An 18,550-nucleotide genomic window follows, 5' to 3' on the forward strand; every position below is an offset into this window, starting at 1 on the left:
AGACATTAAAAGGTGAATTGCAAATTTTCCTTTGTGTCAAATTCTCGCACCAAGGTCATAAGCATCATGATTATGCATGTCTGCTGCCATCATCAATAACATGACAACGCGATACTAAGCCCTAAGCCAAGGTGAACCAAACTAAACCAATTCCTTTCAGGTTTAACCGCTTCCATATCTTTTTTTACCTACTCTTGCATCTAGGGTCTTGCGCAGACGCGACAGACCAACAACAGGAAAATCAGTAACAAACATGGGTACACAACCTCCATCATTCCGAGCATAATACGTCATTGTTATACACAGCGCCACACGAACTCCTCTTGTCATCCAGTCATATGCAACGACGGAACACGCATATTGTTGATGCCCTTGACAGATAATTGAAAGAAATCCAGAGAATTTCATCGCACTGTTGTTGTTGTTATTATTATCACCATCATCATTATCATCATCATCATAGCGGAACCGTATTATGATGTTATACATTTTACCTGTATTTTCAAGTGTTTTTAACACAGAGTTGATTTCCGTGAACCTTGAGAGGTACAGGCAATTAGTCGAGACCACAGAGGACACCAAGGGACCAGTTCCGGCTCACGTTTTCTCACGCCTCTGATGCCGTTTAACCACCCACCCCACTATACTCCTTGAAATTGTCGAGCTCCTCAAAAAAAAGTGTGTTGAACTTTTAATTGGAGGAACATCACATTTTGTATTACTGTTCCTCGAAAATTATTGGAGTATATAGAAGAATGAAACTGCGCCGATGATGTTAGCAGGTCTATAATTTGCGTGTGATATTTGAATGAAGTGCTTTTCATTGGCGCATCAAATCAAACTTCTCATTCAAGTATCATAGTCATTCATAAAATTTATCAGTATGAATCCTCCATTCCTATCTTTCTGTATCCATACTTTGTTGATGACGGCATCGTCATTGCTTTATTTTGTTCATTTTTCAAAGAAAAATTTCCTCTTCCCGTTCGTAGACGCTCTACTTCTCTCTTGAATACATGCATGGGACCCATGGTGCATTGGCCTAGCTGGCTATAATTGCTCCATGATATCACAGGATAGTTTGTTCACAGCCATTACGCACATGCGGTAGCCACATTTCTATGAATCATGAGCAAGGTCTATCAATAAAAAAACGTGTGAGCCTCTCTGAAGGATGACACTTGAAGAAGTGAAACACGAAGCGTTTTTTTTTTCCCTATATACACACACCCGCAACGCAACTCACGTCATGATCTTACCCCGATATGAATGACTCCAACTACGGTTACAACAATCGAACCGGACTCGGGGGAAACAGACAGATCCTCCCTAGGCGCATCAGCCGATGGAAGTCAATCTAATGGAAGTGTCGCGGCTGGAATGGCGAAACTTAATGAGGACCAGTGCTTCGTTACAATTCAAACTGTGTTCAAGGGATTGATCGGAAGATGAAGTAAATGGACTGTCTCAAATGTTGATGTTCTGCAGATGTAATTATGATTCAGTTGAAGTCAGATATTGTCAGTCACTTCATGATCTCGCTTTGCCACAGACGTCTGTGTGTGTGTGTGTGTGTGTGCGTGTTTGTGTGTGGGGGAGTTGAGCACTTTGTCACATCGAGTACCTTTTTCGAACTAAGTTTCTAATCCCCAGTATAGCAAATGTCATATTACCCATCAAAACTAGAACTGACAGTTACGGCGAATTTGTACATTGACACAAACTAAAAATAGAGTCCCTCCCCCCCCCCCCAAAAAAAAGAGAAAAGAATAAATAGATATAAAAGAAGAAAAAGACAAAAAAGGCAGCAGATATGTCTTGAAAAACATTGACTCATAAGAGACCTACCCGATCAATAAGTGATTCTTTACATCAGATTTTCTGTTAATTTGATAGCCTCATGATCTAGACATAGAACTCGTCAGTCATGGCACTGTGTAGAAATCTGTGTCTTAACGTCCATCCACACGAGCTAGACTCTGCTTGAATAAGCATGCACAGATGAAAAGAGACAACTGACAACCTGCAATCACTTTATATATGCAATAGATAGGCCTTTATATATATATATATATATATATATATATATAGGTATAATAAGAAAATCTAGACTATCCATTCAGGATAGCCGTGAGCACTTCGATTGGAGTTGTCTGGCTTTGATTCGTACATGACACATCGTAGCAAGACGTTGAAGTATTCTGTGTCGTTGTTGAGCGGAAGGAAATTATGCATTTGAATTCAGATTCTCTCCAGGGTGGAGACACAACAGGTGTAATCAAATTATTGTTATTCCTTTTTTTTTTTTTTTGGTAAAGTACACCTTTAATTCCGTAAAAAAGAATCCCGTGTTCGTTTGTATTCATTTCAAGCAAGGGTGACAACTGAGGGAAAGGCTGGACCTCAATCTGTACGGACCAACTGTTGAGCAAATCATCATTAGAAACACATCCGAACCAGCTTGGCTGTGTATTTGATTCGCATTAGTGGTAATTACCTATTTTTGTTATGAGTGCGTAACCTCTCCTATTGCTTTGCATATTAAATTATGGTTGTTTGTTGCCGGACCATACTGCCCTGTACGCCACCAGGTTTTTCGATCAGGGCATATTCCACAGCCAAAACTTTATAATCGACATATCAGCTGCGCGTCATTTCTATAACGCGTTCGGCGTGTTGAGTGCAACATGGGGTTAACCCCCTCGGACCCAAGAACTCAATGATATGATTGTGCATCTACGAGTTAGCGATGGTAATAAAAAAGTTGACGGCTATTTCGACGTGTTTTGTGTGCGTCCTGTTTGCCCTTGTCCGCGTCTGTCACTGCTGCAGCATGTTTAGAGGAGTTTTCAGTGTAGATAAATACAGTACTTTAAGTTTATGGCAGTCGTAAGATAAGACATAATGTCATGTTAAGAAAAAAAAAAAGCTGCATACAATGCATCGTGTCGGTATCATGATCATGAATTATCGATTCTGATCGGGCCTTCAGGACTAAGAATTTTACAGAGGTTTAAAGATTGATACAAAGAATGGAACAAAAATGCGGCGTTCTTCAGGTTCTTGGATCCATCTTTTGGTTGAGGTGGGGTTTCAGGTTTCCAACTTTTTTTGTGTGGAATGAGAAACTTCTTAGAAGATATTAAAGAGCATACAATTCTAAGAGGAATTCAAAGTTTGTTTGATGAAGAATGGTTTTGAAATGGCCGAGATATCCACAAAAAAAAAGACAAACAAAAACGAATACTTTGTTTTACTTTGTTTTTGGATATTGATAACCGATTTTTATCAAATAAACTTTTAATTCCTCTTAGAATTGTACGCTCTTTCATATTTCATAAGTGGTTTCTAATTATCCCGCAAAAAGTTCAAATCTGAATCCCCACCTCAACTAAAACTTTTGATCCTGCAGCGTTCGATTTCTCGGAATAAAACATTCTTTAAATCTTCACAATATACATTGGCTGTGCCGTTTACGTCACTGAGATGCCGAGTGTGAAATTTACTTTTAGTACGAAATTCACCGCAATAGATAGAGATAAGTCATCGCACATGGCATTAAATCAGTCCTCACTGTATGGTAGCACTCTTAATTCGTCAGTTTTGTAATTTTGTTGTTTGACATCCGAGGAAGAGTCACCTCAAAGTATAGATGTAGGTTGCACAAACATGTGTCATGTACTATCTCCATCAAAACGATTACTGGGGATATCTATTTTGTAAGTTTATCCTAATGAAACGTTTCCACTAGTCTAAATTTATGGCAGTCGTTTGTCCAATGATTGACGACGACAAGCACATTACAGACAAGCCCGTACTCAAACGCGAAGGAGACAAGAAAGCTTTTAACGCAGATTATATTAAGTGTGGACGAAAAGGGGGAACTTCAAGTGTGAACCTCGCACTTTCATAATATGGGAAGGCTTCGATGACGATCCTAATTGAAACCATTGAAATTTGTCACCTACATCTGCGAACTGCTGTGTGACGTATACACGTGTGTTGACCACGTGAATATGAACTTCATATGTTCAAAAACCAGATTTGTAGAGAAGGAAATCTTTTTAACAAACCAAAGGAAATCACAAATACAATCTTCTGAGGGAAAATACTTGGTATTAAACAATGACAAGTTACTGTGCGTCACGTCTTGGGTGAATTTGGAGAAGAGAGAGTGCTTGTTGATGGAGTTGCATGGTGAAGTAAATAGGCTTACACATTTAATATGGCCTTAGTGTTCCCTCCCGACTGTCTATCTAGAATATAATCGTGTATACGTGTACGCAGCCATGCATACGTATACGTGCATACAATCATACATCATGTACATATATACATATCAAAACTCAAGAGCAGCTTGGATAATCAGAGTGGTTTACCGGGCTAATTGCCGAGAAATTGCCCGCCACGTCTGCTAATAGTTCCCCCAGGATTGGTCCCAGCAGGGTAGCCATTTAACCAGCCATTATCTCGGCAAATTGTCCCTCCGCCGACTCGACGTCCGCCAACACGATGTCGACGCTCAGGGACCGCGTCCAAATCGATTTAAAGCTTGTCAGTTTGTGGAGCGATATCAAATTAACTTGACACGTGGACTCCGGGCGATTTCCCCGTCAATTGAGTGATGCAAGTTGTGTGTTGTCTGCAGATTACAGTGCTTGGGAGCTTAAATCTTGGCGGTTGAGCTGAATCCCGAAATCTTGCTTCAACTTGTCGTGGTTTTCAAATTTTGCACAGTACAAAAAGTAAGATTGTCTGTAGTCAAAATGCAGCAATATTGTTCATCTAAATGACTACTTTATGGCAAACGATTAAAAAAACACCAATCCAACACTTAAAGTTTTTGCAAGGTATGCTGCAAAGATGCGCCTTTTATTTAGTCGCTGTGTTCACCACCGTCCCTGCAGCTTACCCTGTAATACTTAATCCCTTTTTAATCTTTGTAATTTATGAGGCTAAAATGCTGCAAATTATCTGGCATTCCCTTTTCAGTATAAACAACTTGTTTATTGGAAATGCAAGCATGCGTAAATTCTTTCCCTATTCTTGACAGTACAAATAATAAGTCAGTTATTGTTGTACATGAGATAATATCCTGTCTTACTCTTGTGTTGTCATGAAGAAGCAGGGGTATAACTTTAAATAAGCTAAAGAACGTCGAAAGAACCCACACTGTTTCCTTGCATAAGTGCGGTTGAAATCCCGACCGCATGCGAAGCCAAGACACATGTACTCCACCTCCATCCCATTCCCAAGACAGATTTGTGCTCGGAAGCCCATTACGGGGGTATTGTGGTGGCAATAATAATGATAATAATGACTTCATTCAGAAAAAGAGACGTGATTCTGTGTACAACACCCACAAGCCGATTCCCAAGACAGCCATGTCGCTTGTTTTCTAACTACTTTCGATCTTTGATAATAATGACTTCAAAGTGTGCTGATTCCCCCAAAGGTAGAGAAAATTGTCCAACAAAAGGGCGACAGATTTGATACAACAGAGGTAATGGACATCGACCGAAAACTCCATCTGCAGAAAGGAGGTGGGGGCGGGTGGAATCAGGAGGAATCTGACCCCTCCCTGCTTCCAGAAGCACTCTTCCGCTCATCTCGGCTCCGGTGAGAATTCGCCGACGATTATGGAAAGTGCGATATATCCCTCGGCCAAAGAATAACTACGAGGAAACAGATCAAATAAGCCGTATTTGCAATCTCTTTCAGCAAAACAATGACAATGAACACAGATAGTTTAGACGAGATTTACCGAAAAGGCTTACGTAGATCCGAATGTAAATAGAGATCCGCATCATAAAGTTGATGGTAAACCGGTAAGTGAGGACAAGGGAAAGCTTGTCCTCTTCTTGAGGAGGATTTGGTTTCTCGGTTTGTGTTATTCCTACGACATCCCTTATATCCTTATCATTATTTATCCCAACTCCCCTTAAAATACTGAATATGTAATATTGTCGGGATGGGGTGGGGTCGATAGAGAGTATGACCCGTGACCCGAGAACTGCGGGAGTGTTGGTACAGCGGCATGCATTCATTGCAGTGTCGGGGGCATTCATACAAGGTTCCTCCGAGTTATCGGTGTGGACTAGTAGTGACGAAGAATGATGTGACTTTTTTTTTTAATGATGATGGAGTAGGACGAACGACAGGTGTCTTTCGTAATGACGCAAATTTGGTAACGTGGCTGCCATTTTCGTCACGTATCATTTTTCCCATTTATTAAGAATGTTGTCAAAACAAATATAAAATCAAATCAAAACAAACCGTGGGCCTTGATTACACTCAAAGACACTACAATTAAAGGAATTGCAAATGGAATGTGTTTGCTGAAATACATTCAAAGTGCAAAATGTCAAACTCACATCAAATTATTGTCCATATATAGCTTATGACAATTAAATGAAGCATATTCAACGAAAGATGGCATTCAGAGGGCAGTTGTAGCTCGATTCGTTTCGATATCAGTGTAAATGTATGATGCATGGGACCGCCAAGAAATTGATAGTGCTTGTAAAGAATCTGCCAAGATCTTGAAAATTAGTCTAAGATGAATGTGATGATAATCATTTCATATGAAGTGTGTTAATGGGATGATGATCATCATGGCTTTTCCCAAAATGGAATCAAACATGTAGTTAACAATATTGAGGTGTGTTCTCTCATTGCACTTCCTAAAAATCGTTTGTTGTCATTGCAAATACCAAGGGGCAAAATATACACATTCTCTTCCTGTTTACATTACATTGGTGGAGCTGAATCGTGTTTGCAGCCATGCAAAACCGCCTTCGCCATTACCATGGAAACAGAGGGAGGGACTTACTACCTGACTTCTTTCTTTCTTTCTTTCTTTCTTGCTTTTTCTTTTTTCGCAATATGAAAATTTCGCGTTCAGGGATGTTTCAACGAAAAAGAAAACGCAGTGAGGGGAGATAAATTCAGGTAAAGAATTTCGGGTGCTGTTCGTTATTCCGAAGGTTCGCTATTCCGAAGGTTCGCTGTTCCGAAGATTCCTTAATCCGAAAATGAAATTCGGAACAACGAACCTTTGGAATAACGAATCTTCGGACTAAAGAGCCTTCGGAATAACGAACCTTCGGAATAACGAACTGTAACCCTTTATAATCGAACGGTGCCGTCACGATAGTGAGTGACAAACGCCCTGTACCAATTATGTTTTCGTCTTCTGAGTTTTCAAAGTTTTTTTTTTCTTACTTTGTGTCAGTCGACTTTAAGGTACATTTTTCTTGCCCTCTTTAATATAGCTGTGTATTCTCTACGATGTAATCAGTCTTTCCTCTCCCTTTCCTTTAACAGAGCCTGCAAATCATTTTTAACGTTTCCTTTCAGTGAGGTTCATGTACATTACGACTTTCTTATAATACCGTCACGTTGTTCAACTTCCCCTTGCATTTTTTCTCTCTGGATAAAAATAAAGTGGGGTGCGTGGTTCCGCCCACCGTGTACCCAAACCCCCATAAACACAAGATGCGATCTAAGTCGGCTCACATCAAACAGGGTTCACGGACCTTACGCGAGTGAAGCGCGCCGCCAAAAGAGTAAAAGTTGTCCCGAATTGACCTCTCGCATCACTTTCCCCTCCTCATTCTCGTGCTCCAATTTCAACCACCCTTGACGCCCTTCTCCCCCAATTATCACCACCAATCTCCTCATCCCTTTGACCTCGGGGTGCTCAATTGACAGTCATTATCTTTCACCTTGGTTCCTACCATTAACCCGGTCACGTGGGGCTTTTTGACGAAGCGCCGTTTTCTTGTCGTTGCTTAAAGATTGATTTCGTCCTGAGAAATATTGCCGTGATCAATCTTTCCAAACAGTAGCGTCGTCCTCGCCATATTTCTTCCAAAGATTGATGTATATTTATGATGATTATGGTGATGATGATGAGCATCATTTGTCATGTCACCTCTTGAAAAGATGAAACGATTTAAAACCAAACCTTGGATCATATCTATGTATCTCCGCGAGAGAACAGGAGAAGCGTGTGTATACAACACAACGAAAGCATATCACGCCAACATCGGCCGTGTTCTGAAGTCATTTTTATGTCATGCAGAAGTCGTCACCACTGCATGCGTCTGATTTAGCACCTTCCTATTGAATCCGTACATTAAGCAAGCGATTGAATTGACGCTGACCCTACTATTTGTGTGGAGGATTAAGGTTATTATACCTTCTGCATATTTGGCTTACATTGATATAAACACATCGCGATCTTGACCCTGGTTCGTGTTTGTGTGCTTTTGAGTATCGTGGTAGTCTGATAGTGTCTAGTCATGATGGCAATCGTATTCTTACCGTCTGCTCCTTTAATGGCGGGTTATATCCTCTACTATTATGTTTGAAAGTCGATCCTTCTTCGCCGATTCCCGCCACACAGTCGGTAGTCTGATCCGTGTGTGTGGTTTGTTTACTTCCGACCTATCACAGATGTAAACAAGACATCCAAACATATCGTTAGTTGTTTATGAATGAACTTTGACGGAACACAAATTTTGGTCTCGCCCACTGAAAAGGAGGAAGTCACTGATCGTGTCAAGCGATTTTGTTTTTTTTGTGTGTGTGTGTGTGTGTGTGTGTCTTTGCCATCTTTATGGATGAGAATGCGGCTCCTGACTTCCACTGATATAAAGAAAAGCATATTCCAATGAGATATCACTTTTTATCGTCATTTCATATATACGCAGTGAAAGTGATCAGAATTTCTTAATCAAATAAACATGCTTCTCATCAGACGATGCTAAGTTGAATTATTGCCAGTTCCATCCCTTCTATACGATGATTCATACCTTGCTTCGTGAAATGAAAGGGAGACCAAAGTCTTTCTGGAAACACATCGGAGTAGACTGAACTGTTTACAGCGGAAATAGCTAAAGCAGTTAACCGGAAAGTTATTTTAGTCGTTTCTAGCTGAAAACTGTTTTAATGAATGGAGGAAGAACAGTTGCTGAGAGTGAAATGAAATATTTTCTTCTTTTTTTTTTTAATTGCATAGAAATCAAAGTTAAAATGTTGCTCGGCGCCTTGCCAATTCTTAGCAAAAAACCATTGTGATTTAAGCACAAATGTCTTCGCATTCAAGTCTTCCTTCCCATCACCGGGTTACGGTGTCGATGCGCCCCGGAATACAACTCTTCTTAGTCTGCTCTTATGGGATGCGCGTAGATTTACGGTCTTCCTTCGCAATTCAGGATACGGCCTATAAATCGAGCATTTTATGTGCTTGTTTTATAGACAAGAGACGATCCAAACACACATTTCGCCTCCTTTTTGTCTTTTGATTTAAGTTCAAGATTGTAGTAAAATATGACAGCAAGAGAAATTATGGCTTCCGGATACTTAACCCGTCGTCTAAAAATTATTATAACTTGGAGGGGTGGGGAGGGGAGGGGAATGAACTACAGATATCAATTACGAGTGAGCAATCGGTCAACGCATCTTAGTACACGTTACATCTTTGTCAATCTATCGTATTACACACCGATAGATCATACTAGAAGTGATATTTTTATCGCAGACGTGAAATGTAATATGAGCAAACGTATCGGAGTACAGGAACGTTGAGAAAAGACGAACTGTTTTCTAGCTAAGAGAAAAAAAATAATTATTGTCATATTTTTTTTTTCTTTACTTGCTCCTAGGTCTTGTGCGAAACAGACAACGAGTGTCCCAACAAGTTTTACTGCCATGGCGGCGAGGGACACAAGTCATGTCTTCAGTGCAGAAAGTCGCACCGTCGTTGTCACAGAGACCAGATGTGTTGCCGTGGCAACACTTGTGAGGACGGCCGATGCATCCCTCATCAGTTTCGGTTTGACGAAGAGTACAACAGAGCAGTGCAGAACTTTGAGTCCGTGAATGAGGATGAGGAGAGCATCAGTCAAAACACCAAGGACAATTTCAGAAAACGTGAGTATAATAGTGCTGTTCGAACGTTGAAGGGATGGTATACTATAATTGATGGAGATGAGGATCGAGCTTACGTAGAAACGACCTTTGAAATGTTACAGATCATACCATTCTAACAGGAGTTTAAAGTTTTTTTTGATGAAAATCGGTTTTGAAATGGCTGAGGTATCCACAAACAAAGTAAAACAAAGCGATCCTTACGAAAGATGGGTCCAACCGTTTAATAGGATCACTTTGTTTTGGATATCTCTGCCATTTCACAACCAATTTAACATTGAATTGCTCTTTGAATTACAATGTACATGCTCTTTCATATTTCATAGGCGGTTTCTCATTATCTCATCAAAAAAAGTTAAAAACTTTAAGCTTTACCATCCCTTTAATGCTTGTGGTCAAAGATATGCGTTGCCGTCAGCTTGTTTCCTCTCATACTTTATTATACCCCCGCCAAACGAAGTTTGAAGGGGGTATATAGGAATCAGCGGACGGTCGGGCGGTCGGGCGGTCGGGCGGTCGGTCGGGCGGTTGGTCCGTTGCAAATCTTGCGTCGCGAACTACTTCCTCAGTTTTCAACCGATTCCCATAAAACTTGGCACAGATGTGTGCCTTGGGTTGTAGATGTGCAAGACGTATTTTTTGACAGTACCCAAAAGTACGTTGCCATGGTAACGGCATATTATGGACAAAAATGGGTACAAATCTTGCATCGCGAACTCCTCCCACAGTTTTTGATCAATTTTTATGAAATTAGGTACAGATGTTCATCTGAATATGTTAATGTGCAAGACACATATTTCCGCAGTGGCAAAAAGTGCGTTGCCATGGTAACGGCATGTTATTGGTAAAATATAGGGCAAAATGCTTCATGGCAAAACTGCTTCATCAGTGTTCTTCCAATTCTCATGGAATTCATATTGAATGTTTGTCTTAGGATATAGGTCAGCATGACACATTTCTTGACAGTGACAAAAAGTATGTTGCCATGGTAACAGCCCACATATTATGAGCCAAAATGATGGAAAATTTTGTGTTGCAAACTACTTCCTCAGTTTTTGCCCAATTTCCATGAAACTTGGTACAGATGTGTGCCTTTGGTTGTAGATGTGCAAGACGCATTTTTCGACAGTACCCGAAAGTACGTTGCCATGGTAACGGCATATTAATGGCAGAAGATCAAGGAAAGATCTTGCGGATTTAACTACTTCCTCAGTTTTTTGACCAAAGCTTATGAAATGTTGTTTTGACCAAAGCTTATGAAATGTTGTTTGGCGGGGGTATAACCAGTCGCTGTAGCGACATTTCTAGTTTCATTTCGTTTCATCTCATCTCATTTCATATTACTGAAATGAAGAACATCAAAGGGGCAAATACAATTTAACGGCACACTAGTGTCGAGCACAAATACAAATGCCCAAATTTGTTAGTGACACAATGACACAATATGTGATAAAAAGATTAATAATTGAGTTTCATGAAGCAATGCACTCAAAATACTTTAAGCGTTAATCATATCAAACACGGACTGAAAAAAAGCATGCTAAGATTAATTCATCAATAGTCAAGGCGCAGGGACCCAGAAAAAATGACTTCGTTCAACCCACCCCGCAGAAAAGGTTTGACTGCATGGGGTGGTCAGTTGGACCCTCTGGAACACCCCTAGGTAATATGTGATTCCAAATTGTGGTATCAATGAAATTTTACAGGCCACTTTAGTTGCGACAAGACCTTATTCTTCGAGAAAGAGTCTGCGCGCGCTAAGACTACTACACGCACCACTAGCGCTGCTACAGGCGCCAGTGCCAGTGGTGCGTGTAGTAGTCTTAGCGCACATAGACTTTTTCTACGACAAACAAGGGTTTTTGCCTGTAAACTAACTTTTCATGCCAAGCTGGGGTCGGTGTAGTGTAGTTTCTAGACGTTTTTATTTCGTCTTTATTTCTCCGAGTTGAAGCAAGCCGAGTGAGAGCGCATCCCCAGTGATTGCGACGCCCGAACCGTTTTTTGTCGCAATCACTGGATACGCGCCCTCACTCGGCTTAGCGCAATATAGCGGGCTTCTGCACAACATACAAGCTGCAACTCAGAGAAATAAAGACGAAACAAAAACGGCTAGGAGTTAAGACTAAGATCGGTGACGCTTGTCGCTATTGGGGCACTGAAAATGACAAAATTATCACAGTTTTTGCATTTATTTCATGAAGAATTCATCAAAACGCCATAAAACTATATATGTGCATGTTGCTAGAGATGTCAGTAATACAATGGGATACATTGTAAGGTATAATATTGTGCATGGTTACCATGGTAACCGGATGCCTACAGGTGATTGGTAACCCCCCAAAAATATCTGGAATTTAGACAGGTTTATTTTTTTTTTTTGCCTTTCGTGCACATCGCCCATTAGATCGAATCTTAAAGTACCTACCTCAACACTGTGAAATTAGCGCGGATAAAAGGGAAAGGACGCCCAAGATTTTTCCCTCATTTTCTCCGTAGCATTAATTCATTACTGCACGTTTTGATACAAATTTACATATCATGATTTTTCATTTTATTCTATTATTTTTTTTTACAATAGCTAACGAACACAAAAGTACGCTGAATTCTTTGATGGATAATACAGCGCACGTGGATATTACTTCTTTAGACAGGAATTTATCTGCATTCTTGAATAAACTTCCTTTAAGAACATGAACAATCAATAATTGCTTTCCTCTGCTCTTTTCCAGGATCGTTTCGAATAACCATCGCTCTGTAAATACTCAAAAGAAATAACATTAGAATATAATTGGCTTTGCTCTCTGTATTCACCTATATTTTTAAGGGAAATTTGTGTCCATACATTATTAAAAACTACATTTGCCTATACTTTGAAGTCAAATTTGAGTTGAAAGTACGATGGATGCAACTTTTTCATGCATTTGACTATTCGAAAATGATATATTTCTTTCAATGGCCGTTTATTATGCCTTTGTTTACAAATTTTGCTGTAACTTGAGAATGCTTCAATATGTTCTTCACATGTGTGGTACACTTATGCAGAAGGAAGGACATGCTTATTGAGCCTTTTGAAATTATGGGCTTTTAGTTTTAAGTTATTGACAGCTGAATCCTGATTGGATAATACTGGTTGCCATGGCAACAGGAGAAATCTTTTTTTTTACGATAATCAATAAAGATGTTTTTATTGCATCTATAAAAAAAATTAAAATCAAAGTTTGCGGCAGTAGGAGCCATTTTGGGGGTTACCAATCACCTGTAGGCACCCGGTTACCATGGTAACCATGCACACTATAACTTACAATGAATCCCACTGTATTGCTGACATCTCTAGCAACATGTACATATATAGTTTTATGCATTTTGACGGATAATTCATGAAATAAATGCAAAATCGTGATAAGTTTGTCATTTTCAATAAAAAGAGATTAACGAAACGTAACACACGCCGAGAATACTGTGGCTGTTCCAATACCAATAAATCACTTATATGTCAACTTCTTTCTAAGAAAACTCACCAATAATAAACGTTCTTTGTTTTACCCCCAAAAGCAATCACTATTCATTCAGTATTTAGGCAACTGTATACATGTTCGAGCCAAACATTCGATTTTAATGGCTTTTTACCGTTCTTTAATATCATCAAACTTACTGTCAGATATAACAAAGTCAAGGACTTGTATTGACACTTTAGACTATATTAACCAGATTTTTTTTCCATCTCTGTTCTCCACCCGGATACAGGACATCGTGGAGAGTCGTGTGGCTCTTCTGAGGAGTGCGACACCGGGCTGTGCTGTGCCCAGCATCTCTGGTCCAGGATTTGTAAGCCGATGTTGGAGGAGGGAGACGTGTGCACCAAGAAGCGCGACAGGCTCACCGACATGTTCCAGCGCTGTGAATGCCAGAAAGGCCTCGCCTGCAAACGAAGCCCTTCGACGGAGAGACGCCTTCACGTCTGCCAGGCTGTCAAGAAACGCAAGGGCGCCACCAGCAAGGGGGCTGCAGACGTCGAGGACGTGACCGACGCGAGGGTCGTGGACGGGTCGGGACCCCGCGAGAGAATATTAGTCGTCAACGCCGAAAAGACCCGGCCGATTCCGAGCAAGAACGGGGACTTTCTCGAGTATCTCTCGGCAGAATCTGGAGAGAAGATCCACGAACTCGTCATTCGGGGAGACAGGTGGCAAGGACCCTTAGGCAGACCTTCCACCAAATTGAAAGGAACGGCGTATAGGGACACTACGGAGATTTCGCGTACGCAACAAGCCGATTTCTATGCCAGCCAGTTAACTGTATTATGATCGCCCCGCAATCAATAGAAAGGCTGAACATTACGAGACAAACGCGCACGAGATGATGAGAAATATAACCGGACCATAATGAAGAATACAATCGTGGGATGATAGAGAACGGGCGCCAGTCCTTTGTCGGAGAGTCGGAAGAGTCAGACATCACTAATTGGAAAGGAAAACCATTTCAGTGTTGTGCTGCCTAATACCAACTCTTTGGGACAACGCCGCTCTGGCAATCTCTCCGGGCGACAGCGTCGCCGCGCCCCCGTGATATTTCATTCAAATGTGCCGCTTATCAAAGGAACGAGAACGTGGTATCTGGAAACTCGTTCATTCTAACTTTTGTTGAAATTGAACAGCAACAGGAAAAGAGAGAGAGAGAATTAGATCAGAAAAATATTAAATGCAGGTCTTCCAAATTGATCTTGCAATATGTTTAGTTCAAGAAAAAGAAGACAATTTAAGAGACTTGTGGCATTATCATAAAAGTGCATTTGGAGGTATTATTATAACTTATGATGATGTATAGTAAGGAAGCACAATCTAATTTTAGCCTTCTTCTCACCAAAACATTGAAAACCTCGTAGAGACGTCAATGTGTGAATGTTTCTCCATGTAAATTTTATATCAGTTACACTACGTAAAGCCATCATAATCATGACAAAATATACAGCGTAAATGAGTGTTGAAGGTCATATTTCAGAACCTTCGACAAAGTAAACCATTTAAAATGAAATAATATTACATAGCAACTAACGCTTCACTCTACGACGAGTTTGGTGACCTGTATAACTCCATACGATATTCGACTCATTGTGTATAAAATGTATTATTAGTATTTATCATCGATATAACTGTGTACCATACAATGTGTATAGAGTGGAGGAAACTGTGTGTGAGATAATTTCGCTTTGCTCTGAATCTTTTCTTTCCGCAGAAACTTTCGTATCACGTGATCTTGTTTTGACCAATCACGTGGCATGGGAGTAATGCGATCTTTGATTTGAGATGTTTTGTTGAGCAATATATTCTTATCTTCAAAGTTCCTTGTTCTCGTTTGTAAATAAGACGGGTAAATTACGTATGTCGATTCTGCGGCACTACTATTACACGAACACTTTGAAAGATAGGTATATGTATGCATTCAGACGAGAAAAACGGATTGCGTGAACAATCAATACTTCGCGTAGTATTCTCAATGTATTCAAAGGGGGACCCATTGTTTCAGAAAGGCGGAAACCACTATACTACAGTTTGTAACATTCAGAATCATGTTAAATTACATTTCATTTTCGTCAAATAGATTGTTTTACCTAGGAGTTTTTCTCAAGGCCATTTGTGCCAACAGCTTGGATATGATTGGGAAGGTACAGCGCTAATCTATTACAGTTCAGCTGCGTTCCAACGGAAATACCAATACAAGATCACGCTTGTTCAGGTCAGTAGAGCCCTAGCCCCAGTCACATACCATGCCAATGTATTGTCCAGCCTTTCGTGCCTATGGGATTACTGTTCATCCCGTGGAATCAGAAACGGATGCGGATTGTCCCAAGTTCTTGGCAACAATGCATAGTGTTATGTGGTCCCTTGCACGATAGCTTTGTAACGTTCTAAACAATTTAGATCAATTTCCTTTGACCACGCCTCAAGTCACGCTTAATTTTTCGTGCGTTGCACTGATGGTAGCTCAGCTACTGTATCATAATCCGACCACGCCCGATCTTACACGTCACCACTGAATAAGAAGGGGAAAAAATGAGATAAATCCATTTGCCACCATCATCTTTTACTGCGTTACTATGATTTGATCCCGGATATCCTTTTGACATAATGTGCTAACTTATATTCAGCTATCATCCTGACAGTTCTAAGAATAATTACAAAGTCAGATTTGTAATTAATGTCTTCGAATGAACACTTGAGCATTCGACTTCTGGTCAATTTATTTACAGTTGAACTGGATAAAACGATCGGATTTCAAATTCCGCTCAGAAAAGAAAAATGCGAAAACAAAAAATCCTACATACATAAAAACTATTTAGATTTTTAACTGGAATTAACAAAACTACCACACGGTTTAACCAGTGCAGTTGCTGTCACATTTTTCTGTTTTGGTTAAAAAATGGGAGTCATAACAATCATTCTTGTCCTAACTTGGAAACTAAAATAAAGTCATCAAATGATTTCGTGACGGAACGCTCAGTATTTCATTGAGAAGGAGATAAAATGTTGAAGAACCTTCGGATATTTAGTACCCAGGAATACACTTAAAACCGTGAAACGCCAAAAAGACCCCTAGAGCATTGCGATGATGAGACGGAAAAAAAAAAATCATCAATAATATTCTACCTCTTAGAGGCATTGCTTATGTCTCGACGTTCCATTCAGCTGGATAGCACTGTCGGTGCTTGATTGATTTCCTCGATTAAGCGTTTTTGCAGTTCAATCACGAATGAAAATGTCCTTGTCCTTTTTTTGGATACAATTATTTTTTCTTTTATTTGCGAAAGAGCGAGGTTTTCACTGAGATACCGACAGTTCTTTGAAAACTGCGCATTCAACTTGACGTATTGATAAAGATATAAGTTTAGTGATGTAATACGGCAACCTAGTTTTCGCGTCGAGATGCTCAATGACATCCCTTTTCAATTTTATTTCATCCTATAGTCTGTAGAAAACGCAACAAAAACGAAGATAAAAAAATGAATAAATCGATACATCACTAGAAGAGAATATTTAGAAAGAATAAAATAAAATCCTGCTGTGAGTAGACTTCATGAGCAAACAAGCAGTGATGCGTTCTCTTATTTACCATAAAAAAGCGATGTCGTTATGAAGTTGTGTCTAACTTGACCGTAGTAGACTATTTTTATCAGCAATACACGATAATTTAATTCTTGCTGGAAGAAAAAGAAGCAATCGAAGTCACTGATACCCATGATAACTGGGTCTATATTGATACTGCAGTCAATTTTGTCACTTTTGTGTCTGGTTGTAGAGGTGAAAATAATGACTTGCATGATTTGAGTCATCGCTGCGGAAGAAAATTACCTCAGCCGTTATATCAAATTGGAAGACTTAGAAGAAGCGCTTTTACGAGACGGGGGAGATTAGTGTACTTGCTGATGAGTTGGTCTCCCACATTGTCCGCAGACAGATTCAAAATGACATTTTTACACGAAGTAATCACATTGCTGTTGTGTACATGAAGTCGCGATCGTTTCTACGAATCCGCACCGCAGACGTTTCCGTGCACTTTTCTTTTGTTTTGTTTTCGCGATTAGCATTGATAAGAGCAGAAATCATGTACTTCCTAATTTCATCGTTGTTTAAGTTTATATAAGGGAACAGATCCCTTTATTTCGTCGGAGCGTGCCGCGCGTGCACTGGCATTCCTTTCAATGTTCATTTGGTTATGACATTTTGCTTCTTTATTGTTGGACGCGTACCCCCATTTTGATTGGAAATTACGTGGGTTGTACGGACTTTGAATTAACGTTCCCTTTCTCCTTGCTCCTGTGTAATTCTTTCATTTCCATATCTAATTTGACGGCCGCCGGTCCGGCATTAGGACGGCGCCAGAGATATTTGCATGTCAAACGACACCGATGATGAGCAATTATTTCTCCGTGTTCGATGATGAGTTTTTGATTTCTTACGATATGGTTTGATTATCTTTTAAAATGTTAAGTTGTTATTCCTGATGGAGAAGTCTCCTCACATGCAGAAGCGTATCCAGTGAAATGGCAGGGTTTCGTATTCCGATTTTATTAGAATCGAGTCTTCATCTTGAATAGAGAAAAAAATAGTAAAGGAAAGTAGATCAGTGATTTATTGTCAGTGTGCTCTTTGCCCGATATGGGATCGATCCTCCTGTTGAAATTGTTGTCATGGTTACATGTACATTTATGGGGACATGACAAAGATAGTAATGCCATGGTTCATCCTTGTTATATGCCTTGATTGAAAGGGACAACTGGTTCACTGCGACTTTGTCGCGAGGAAAAAATGCATGGTTATAGCTTTAAATCATGAAACGTAAGCGCAATTGTGTTGTGACATCTTATCATGTAAACTCGACAAACTCTTGTATTATGATAATGATACTTACTATGTTAATATCTACCGCGAGTCAAATCATGCAGAAATATGATTTTTTTTTCGTATATCATCATATGATCATGACAACAATAAATCACTAACTGACGATTAACGTAAAAGTCAAACACGATTATGTATCTATATGAATAGATTTGATATTCAAAGTATATAGTGTATTTTTTACGAAAGAGTTACGGAATCATGAGCTGAAATCC

At 39.9% G+C, this 18,550-nt stretch overlaps 1 protein-coding gene across 1 annotated transcript in view; it reads left to right on the forward strand.

Annotated features, from left to right (window-relative positions):
• Positions 1-15,570, forward strand: part of LOC140229058 (uncharacterized) — a 40,664-nt gene extending 25,094 nt beyond the window's left edge. Inside the window, exons 2-3 of the mRNA XM_072309318.1 lie at positions 9,672-9,939; positions 13,684-15,570. Coding sequence (XP_072165419.1) covers positions 9,672-9,939; positions 13,684-14,243 — 828 coding nt within the window. The 3' untranslated portion in view covers positions 14,244-15,570. The remainder of the gene's footprint in view (positions 1-9,671; positions 9,940-13,683) is intronic.
• The last annotated feature ends 2,980 nt before the right edge of the window (positions 15,571-18,550 follow it).

The sequence above is a fragment of the Diadema setosum genome, chromosome 5 (genome assembly GCF_964275005.1).
Source record: "Diadema setosum chromosome 5, eeDiaSeto1, whole genome shotgun sequence".
Taxonomy (NCBI): Eukaryota; Metazoa; Echinodermata; class Echinoidea; order Diadematoida; family Diadematidae; genus Diadema; species Diadema setosum.